The 10,269-nt window shown below is 42.1% G+C and overlaps 1 protein-coding gene across 1 annotated transcript in view; it reads right to left on the bottom strand.

Annotated features, from left to right (window-relative positions):
• Positions 1-9,312: 9,312 nt before the first annotated feature.
• LOC137643144 (CWF19-like protein 2) overlaps positions 9,313-10,269 on the bottom strand; it is a 210,608-nt gene continuing 209,651 nt past the window's right edge. The window contains exon 7 of the mRNA XM_068375995.1: positions 9,313-9,415. Within this exon, the coding sequence (XP_068232096.1) occupies positions 9,313-9,415 (103 nt within the window). The remainder of the gene's footprint in view (positions 9,416-10,269) is intronic.

Raw genomic sequence — 10,269 nt, 5'->3', positions numbered from 1 at the left:
TGTAGCTCCATTGCAGCTGCCTTCTGATTGTTCTCCTTCTGCATTTGCTGTATCATGCCAACAATAGAGGAGAGAGCTTGTCCCAGCTCTGGTGGAAGAGCGGACGAAGTAGAGGGGATAGGTTCAGCGGCCTGAACCGGAGCGTCCGATGGCACGGCATCCTCTTCCTCCACGACGTTCGGATCTTGATCCTCGTCCTCGCCCCCTGCGAGGAGGTCCTCTTCCGCCCGTTCGGACATGTCCGACATCTTGTCGTCCAGCTGAATGTCTTGCATGGCATCCGCGACTTCAGCATCCACGGGGATCTGGACGAGAGGGATCTCCGGCCGAGGCTGGGGGACAACAGCGTCAGCAGAAGCCTTGGGAAAGAGGTATGCCCTCATCTTCTCACTTGGAAGATAAGGTCCAGAGGTGTTCTTTTGGAAACCCCTTACCCAAACACGAAGCTTCTCCCTCGCTGCATCCCTTGACTCCGCCGACCTAGGGGATTCAAAGGCCTCAGCTAGCAGGTTAGTACACACTGAATATACCTGAGGGTCCCAGTAACGGAGATCATCCTTGGAGGCTGCGCAAGCCGCGTGCCTCCTACACAAATCATGCCCGCAGAAGTTCTTACTGCGGACGTTGCAGAAGACGCTACCGCACTTCGGATGCTCCTCCTGTAAAAGAAGAAAATTTCCATGAATATCAGGTGAATTTCAATTCACATGTATATACAAGCATGTACAAAGTATAAAGGAAAGACACACACTTGTGTTTCCCACACAGTCACTTGCAGTAGCCTTCCAGCAATTAAAATCAAATGGTTAGTCTCTGCTAGAATAACCAAAGTAAATGTTTCCCAAGGGAAATAGGTGTAGCTCACACCTAAGGTGAGACTTTAACATACTGGCTAAAGACAGAAATAACTCTCTTTCCATCCCTGTAAGGCAACACCAAGTGACTGCACAAAGCAACACAAGCATGTTAGAAAATACAGTGTTGTAACCTACTATATCATAGCCTCTCCCCACAGTATATGCTATATAGGGGAGTACTGATACAGTATATGGGGTGGCGTGCCGGCCGGCACCCCCCACAGGTAGGTCTCAAGTATACGACTTAAGAACTCTAAGGCGGCAGAACTCTAGTTCCGATGTCTGTGCCGGCCGGCAGTGACTGCCGGCCTGCAGCTACACTAGGTGGCACCCGGCTGTTGGCCACCACTCCCAGTGGCCAGCAGACAGGGCGAGGTAAAGGCCGGCCGGCAGAGGTAAACAACCCATGCTGGCCGGCAGCCACGCTAGGTAGTGCCCGGCTGCCGGCCGCCACTCATAGCGGCCGGCAGACGAGCGAGGAGACCGGCCGGCAAAGGCATGTAGCCATCGCCGACCGGCAGCAAGAGAACTAGAGAACACCAACTGGCCGACTGCCGGAAACTAGGCCGGCAGTCGGAAGAGTACAAAACACAAGAAGAAAACAGAATGGGTGCCGGGCTAAGAGGCTATACTACCTCAACGCCCAACACCCGAAAGAGTGCTGAAAGGAAGGGGAGAATCTAATTCAGGCTTCCTAACCACTGCCCACTGGATCTACAGACAGGAGTGGATGAGGGACCTAGGGAGGACCGGGCAGCACTCAAGGTAACAGGTCCTCTGCCGGCCGGCAGGGAACCAAGTCAGCTCCCCATCCTAACCTGTGCTAGGTATGGATGTAGGAAGGCAGACACTAATGACATTACGGAAAGGACAGAAGGGAAGGGACAAGAGGGTCCTGTCCAACCTTGCACTGGTTAAAGATCACCCACGGCCAAGAAATCCCATCTCAGCCTAGGGGGGAATCCGGGGAGGGAGGCCGGCAATACTTGCTGCCTCCCTATAACCAATGCAAGGAAGGTATTGCTATTCCAGGGAAAGGGCACACCCCACACCCGGAACAGCAACAAGGACAAGTCTGAAGGGTCACCGAACGAAGGGATCATAGCTACAGAAACCTTCAAGAGTGACCGAAGGAGGCTAAACCTCCTATGTCTGTGTCAGACAGCGAGGGAGACTCTACCCCAAGCCAGACCAACACAGACTCAGACTTAAAACACTGCTGTACTGCCCCTCTCTGAACCAGACAAGCTGGAGCAGGAAGGTACAGTACCACCCCAATATAGTTATAACGAAAATTAATTCAAATAAACCACTAGGGTTAAGCCCAAGGCTTAAGCAGAGGGAAAGGGTTTGCGCGCCTTCCCGGAAGAGAAGGGAGCAAACGGGGGGAACAAGAAAACATATCAATAGCCTAAGACAACCTAGCCTAGGCACTGGGAGAATCGATTACCTAAATCACCGAAACTCACTCATATACCATCTTGGAAAAAACTCAGCATAAGCTTATATGTATAACGTTGCCTAACGCTTCAATAAAATTTAAATAATCACACTTGGAAGACTAAATATCATGCAGGAAGTACAAGGGCCAAACGACTAGGCTACAAGGTCTAGCGTAGGCTAGCCTAGGCAAATCCTTCGCCAAGGCGCTATACTACAGCATCATAAAAGTATTCCTAAATAAGCTAAGCAGATAAATTTATTAAAGCGAAAAGGGGGCTGGGAACGTCGCTCTGGCTAACCAAATAAATTCTATCTAGGAGCGACAGCGTCCAGGACGCCTCCAGCAGGCAACAGCTCTTGTATCAAAGATAATTCTTTTAATTACTTTAAATTTTACCAAGAGCCTACATTTATACATAAAAGAAATGGTACTCAACTTATCGGAAGCAGAAGAAGTTGGAGAAAGCATATTAGCTTGAGTAAATCCAAGATATTTGGTAGAAACACAGGGAAAACACCGAGTTGTATAGCTACGCAAAAAAGAATACAGATGGCGCCGCGAGCGGCGCAGGGCACGCTTACGAAACGGGGAGGAGAGATGCCTTACGAACGGCTCCCCCCTTTCTTATCGTTTTCGTTTTCTTGCCATTTGACCCCTACGAAGTGTTAACTCTGTTCGGGGTACAGATTGCCATGTGGCGTGTCAAGAAAACGTCCGCTGATATTTTGCGATATCCCTGATTCTTTTATTAGGGATATTCGCTCCAGGAGTTAGAATTCTGGGTACCTTAAGGTAAATTCTCTGGGAATATCGCCGTAGTTGTAATATACCCTAGGAAGCTACCTTAGAGGAACTTCCATCAGGACGACATGGCTTGAGCCCAATAAAGATCTTATAAGACGTGGCGTCGCCCTGAAAGAACGAGGCGGCGATCGTCCTATCATCCCGAAAGACGAGGCCGCCCTCGTCCCGAAAGACGAGGCCGCCCTCGTCCCGAAAGACGAGGCCGCCCTCGTCCCGAAAGACGAGGCCGCCCTCGTCCCGAAAGACGAGGCCGCCCTCGTCCCGAAAGACGAGGCCGCCCTCGTCCCGAAACCGCCCTCGTCCCGAAAGACGAGGCCGCCCTCGTCCCGAAAGACGAGGCCGCCCTCGTCCCGAAAGACGAGGCCGCACTCGCCCGGAAAGACGAGGCCGCACTCGCCCGGAAAGACGAGGCCGCCCTCGCCCGGAAAGACGAGGCTGCCCGGAAAGACGAGGCTGCCCGGAAAGACGAGGCTGCCCGGAAAGACGAGGCTGCCCGGAAAGACGAGGCTGCCTCGCCCGGAAAGACGAGGCTGCCCTCGTCCCGAAAGACGAGGCTGCCCTCGTCCCGAAAGACGAGGCTGCCCTCGTCCCGAAAGACGAGGCTGCCCGGAATCGCCCCGGAAAGACGAGGCTGCACTCGCCCGGAAAGACGAGGCTGCATCGCCCGGAAAGACGAGGCTGCATTCGACCTGAAAGACGAGGCTGCATTCGCCCGGAAAGACGAGGCTGCATTCGACCTGAGACGAGGCTGCATTCGACCTGAAAGACGAGGCTGCATTCGCCCTGAAAGACGAGGCTACATTCGCCCTGAAAGACATGGAGGCGATCGTCCTGTCTTGAAAGACTTAGCGCCGAGCGTTAAGGCAAAATGATATTCATTATGCCGCTCGGCGCGTTTGGTTCCGACCAGAGGGTTCATAAGGCCGACTGGGGCTCTGGGACAAAAACCGAGTCAATGACGGTTTGTAAGCATTGATATTATCAGCGAATATCTATGACTTATAGTATTGCCATTAAAATCAAAAGTGATGCAATGCGAAACTCTAAAAGCAGTGTAAGAATCTTAACGTCCAACGCTCTTTGCTTTCCCATGACAAGGGCGAGCATTCTTGGGAACGTTAACAGGAACGCTCGCGAGGGCGTTTGCTCGTGAGCTAACGCCTCTCGTTTCCTTTCGCTGATCGACGTTCCTTCTCCCATGGGCTGGGGAGCTTGGAAGAGGTCTAAGGCTAGGAAAACGACGTCCACTGTGCTGAAAGAATCCAATGCCTAATTTAGCACTGAAACTTGCACTATTAAACTCTTACACAAAAGACCATAATTAGTCCTGCCCGTTGTGAGAGAACTTATTCTGCTGCCACGGGCTTGAATGAGAAAGCAAAATCGTCTCTAGTACTTACTATATAAACTGTAACAAAATATTTTTATAAAATATTAAACTGACATTTCCATAATAAAATAAACTTTCAAACATACTTACCCGGCAGTCACAAAAAGAAAAAACCACCGGGCAAGAGTTGAGATTAAAAATAAATGTTGAACACACTCACCCGGTAATTACATATAACCACCGGTAAAATCAAATGTCATAAATACCTACCCGGAAGTTACATGCAAACGCCGGGAAAGTTATACGTTAAAGATTAAAATGAACAGAAAATGGGAAAACAAAAGTAATCCACAATTAATCCAAAGGGTTTTCAAAAACAAGCGAGTTTTAATGATAAAAAGAACAGATATAGCATTAACGTATCTATATATATAAATGTAAACAATAGGAACATATAAATGAAAATACTACTAAAACTAGAATTCCCATTTCGTTGTTGTTGGAATATTATAGCCAACACTTTAATTCCCATATCGAAAAGAACGCTACCAAGGCATGTTGGGACTGCATCGATAGTAACGAGAACTAACAGCGTAAATTAACCATACGCTAGTTCTATTTAATTTATGAAATTAGATCGATGATTTAAAGAACTAATACTAAATGGACAAGTATTTCTTTAAAATTTTACATTAAAAGTAAAAAACTTACATAAGTGGAATTCCTCCATTTCTTTACATGAAAAAACAAATAAAGAGAATTTGCAAGTCATACAATGAAGATTAAGTCACACGACTGTGATGTCATAGAGTTGGCGGAACGTATTTCCGTCATCAGGATTAAAAACTTTGCACCTAAAATATAGTGCACAAACAAAAATTAAGTTTTCACTCATGATAAACAAAGTAAATAGTACAATAATAATAACAAAACAAGATTGCCAAATCCCTAAATCAGTGTACTTCACCAAACGAAGTCCAAAAAAGCGAAGAAGGGAAAATGATTCGAAAACCTCTCAATGGTAGACCGACGATGTTTTCGATCCAGCCAGCAGAGATGAACTGAAGTCTTGGACACGGGAATGATTCCTTGGACCACCCTGTGACGGGTGTAACCACCTACCTCCCAACCACCACAAGGCGGTTGCCTCGTTTTGAAAAATTCTGCCGATTTAGAGATATCAGCTATATATATATAACTGCCAGATAAGTACTATTCATAAAAATAAAAAATTCTGTTACACAAAATTGTGTGATTTTTATTCCTCTTTTCAATGATATGTTTCTCTAAAATCAAACAATAAATAGGTGAGAAAAATGTACCTAAGCGTGAATAGCCTAAGTATGTTTTTGAATTATGAGCTCCCAAAGATTTGCTATAAAGGTTTGGTTTTTTTCTTAAAGAAATCAAGATAACATTATTATGATAACCTTACTTTGTACTTTTATTGTTTATTCCTACAAGAAGGCTCCCTAAGAGGTATTTAAACCCCAAGTTTACTAATACACTTGGTGTAAGAGTGTCATGAGTTGCCAGCGGCCTTTCATTATTGCCCAAGTTTTATTTAAAATGTTCCAGCTTTGTACTCTTTATCATGTTTCCTTCTCTTTTTGGTTCTTTTATGTAGCTCTCTGCTTACTTTTTGTTCTTTCTTTGACCTTAGGTAACATTGGCCTCGCTATAAAGTTCACGAAGACGTCGTGAAAACACAATGTACATATGAAGTAAAGAAAACAAACACACGTGCAACGTAACTTCTATATGACTTTCGAAACTCCGGCTGTTCTTCTCGTAGATCATAGTTTGCGTTCCCCTACCCTCTACCAATGCCTTCCATCTTTGCCAGACATACAAGATTTCGTAATACAGTATAAGTGAAAAATCGCTATATAAATCCAAAAATAAACATGCAAAGACTATTCTGTCAAACTCAGTCATGCAGACGACGCAGTAAAGATGACGTCATCATTTAAAGACCGCTTCATCTTCATCATTTGTAAAAATAATTGGCTGAATCTTCTGGAGAGCATGTACAATATGTTTCTGCATACATAGAAACAATAAAACGATCTTCAATTTTTTAAAGTTGTTATGTCAAACACCATAGCAGACACTCCCCTTAATATAAAATTAATTGTAAATAAATAATCATGACACTAAAAGGAAAAAATATCTCACGATCTGTTTTTTATTTACCGAATGAAAGAAAAATATATTGCTAATGTTTTGATATGCATAGTAGCATTGTGCATACAGGGTGTACGTACATACTGTACATACAAGCAATACAATATTCATTGTGTTTTTTAACTTACAAATGTACTTATTGATATAAATTTAGGGGAGCAGGATCTTAAAATTGGTAACTAGCATCAAGGAAGGGAGATAACCAATGGGAGCGCAGGAAGATGGTGGGGAGTTTACAGTTTTACGGTACGCGAATTTTAAAATGATCTTGCGGTGGCCGGGCAACTCTTATTTCGTATCACAAGGGGTGTTTCATATTATGAGGCAAAAAAATCTTTGCATCTCTTTTCGTATCATGAATTTTTCTTATACAGAAACTTTCATATGGAAAGGCATTACTGTACTTGCTATTTTGTATGTAAAGAAATTACCACATTGAGTGGTGTTGCAGTTTTTATTTCCTGTTTGTATGAGAAAGAGGGACTCTTAGCTTGTGTTTCAGAAAGACTTTTTAGTCGGGACAACAAAATACATTGCCAAACAAATTAAAAAATCAATCTTTTTTGTCAACAAGTTGTTCAAAAGAATGGTATACCAAATAACACAACAAATATACCATGAGTTATAAATTAGAATCATTAAAATGATAGAATTAGGAACATATAGAATTATATTGAATTTATGTTCAAACATGATTTTCTCTGCTTCCCCCACCATCACACCCCTTACAGCTCTAACAAGTACGCCTTCCCCTCGCCCTTCGCTCCAAACAACAAAATATGCATGTTTTCTACACCTGAAATTCTGGAATCGACACATATTGGTGGTTACAGTGGGGGACCAGTGATGACAGGACATTTATATTTGACTGTACTGCTGAAGCAAATACTGTAAGCTTAAAATTATATTAGCTCTGAATGCCAAAACTTGCCTCTCGGCAACATCAACTGACAAAGAATAAAATAGACAGCAGGATTTACCTCAAGCAACTTATTTGGATACCTTTACCAAATAAGTATCCTTAGAGGTTGTTTCTTACAGCTGGTTAGCAATACTCTACCCTTTTGTTATGACAATGCAGTACATGATGCCGGGTTGCCATATTAGGCTTTTGTATGGTATTTACCACATTTTCTCTTTTTTATTATTACTAGCTTAGCTACAACCTTAATTAGAAGAGCCGGATGCAATAAGCCAAAGGGCTCCAATAGCAAAAATAGCCCAGTGAGGAAAGGAAATAAGAAAACAGATAGAAAAGTGTGTCTACTGTAAGTGTATCTCAAGCAAGAGAACTCTAACCCAAGTTAGGGGAAACTCATGGTACAAAAGTTTTGGCCCTACCCATGACTAGAGAACACTGGTTTGATTTTGGAGTGTCCTTCTCCTAGAAGAGCTGTTTGCCATAGCAAAGAAATCTCTTCTATCCTTACCAAGTGGAAAGTAACCACCAAACAATTACAGTGTAAGAATTGACCTCTTCAGTGAAGAAGAACCTTTTGGTTCCCTTAGTGTTGTCTGGTGTATGAGGAAGGAAGAGAATGTGTAAAGAATAGGCCAGACTATTCAGTGTATGAGTCGGTAAATTAAAAATGAGCCATAACCAGAGAAGGATCCAATGTAGCATTTTTAGCTGGTAAAAGGATGCAATAACACTCTAGCGGTAGTATCTCAATAGGTTTTTGGTGCCGTGGCTAACCTATTATCTATTCTCAGGTATTGAGAGCTGTACAGTTTTGAGCCTTAAAGTTTTGCATTGCAAATATTCCAAAATTTCTTAATTGGCACTTTTTAAAGGATGCACAGCGTGTTAGTTAATCATGACATGGTAATCCTCAGTATATGTTTAGAGCCTACAATAAACAGGGACTAATGTTATTCACAATAAGATTCAACACAAGGATTATTGATGTATAAAAAAAAAACTTTAGAAAATACTCTTTAAATACTACTAAAACTATAAAATCCATATGCTATTATCATAGCTAATAAGTAGTTGATCATGAAAGTCTAAGTAACTACCATACTTTATTTCTGGTACACTGGGGTTTGAAACTTCGATTCGAATCCTAACTTTGCCGGAAAAAAGTGAAGGATACATAAAGAGCAATCTTTACTCAGCCTTCTATGAATTCCCCTGAACTAAATGCAAAGAAAAATTAGTAAAGGCATGAACAAAATGTGAAATTATTTAATATGTGACAACTCACAGTGGCCAGCTAGTAACTAACAAATTTCAAAGAGGAAAAGTTACCACCCATATATGCCAATTCCAGAAGAATATATCCCCCATTAATAGTTAAACAAATAAAAAAAAGAGAAACACTCAAAACAATTTTGGGGTAGACTCCAAATAATGAATATTCCTCATAAGTTGTCAGCTACTTATCTCAAGAAACCACACAAGGGGAAAATGTTACTTTACGAAAACACTTGTAAAATCTAAGGCTTCTAAAATCTTTTTAGGAAACTGTTGAGTACTGAATTAGGTTGACTTTAATCACCAGATGTCACCTTCGAGGGAAAGAGTCATCTTGAAAAGAAAACAACGGGAAATTTTTAGTTCTTTAAGGGTAAAGTCGATAATGAATCAGCTTTGGGGACAAAGCAATGTGAACATCAGGAGAGGTTCAGTGAAATAATAAGGATAATAAATGTGATACAAATTAGTCATAATGAATTCATAATTTATCTTACCTTGGCTCTGGTTCACCAAGCTTATGAAATTTTCCTAAGACAGAAGATTTTTTGCTATCACAGTCCACATCAGCAGGTTTCATCAATCCAGACACAGATCTAGAAATAATAAAAAATAGCTGTACAGTAATTACCTCCACCATCAAAGTTGGAAGGGTTATGTTTTACCCTCTGTTTGTGTGTTTGTTTGTGAACAGCTTCCAGGCCACAATTTTAATCCTGAGTAATGAAAATTGCAATGATTAACTGTTATGTAAAAAGCTGGAAATGATTAAATTTTTGAAGGTATAGGTCAAAGGTCAAGGTCGCGGTCAAGCAAAATGTCCAATTCACGTAATCAACAATAAGTTTGGAAATCGTTGTCACAGACTTCAAACTTAGTTTATATTTGAGTATATGAAAATCCACTCCAATTAATACATGTGATGGTCGAAGGCCAAGGTCGAGACCAAGGTCAAGCAAAGGTCAAATTCCGGTCATCAACAATTCAGCCACAATTTTAATCGTAAAGTAATGAAACTTGTAGAGCCTAAACTGTTATGTAAGGAACTGGAAATTATTAAAATTTGGAAGGTCAAAGGTCAAGGTCAAGGACGAGCAAAATGTCCATCAGGTCGCTCTATTGAGTGCTCCTCTAGTAATTAGTATGTATTCAAATAAGAAATATTAGTCAAAAGCAAAACTCATATTCCATAAATACAATCCTCCAAAAACTGTACTCTTAAGTACTGTACAGTCCAGTTGTTAATCCATAATTGATCATCAAAAGGTAAGACTTCATCTTCCTGATAGATAAGCAATCTGCTCTATAGGGGATACTCTCACTAAATGTATTACAAAGATAATGCAAATGAAAATAAACAAATAAGGGATGCTGGGGAAAGGCCCATTCACACTTAGAACAGTAGTAGCTGATGGAATGGGCAACTTAATGCCTTTAATTGGTAAAGGTA

The sequence above is a fragment of the Palaemon carinicauda genome, chromosome 6, assembly GCF_036898095.1.
Source record: "Palaemon carinicauda isolate YSFRI2023 chromosome 6, ASM3689809v2, whole genome shotgun sequence".
Taxonomy (NCBI): Eukaryota; Metazoa; Arthropoda; class Malacostraca; order Decapoda; family Palaemonidae; genus Palaemon; species Palaemon carinicauda.
Note: the sequence above shows the minus strand (reverse complement) of the source record. Positions and strands in the feature narration are given on the sequence as shown.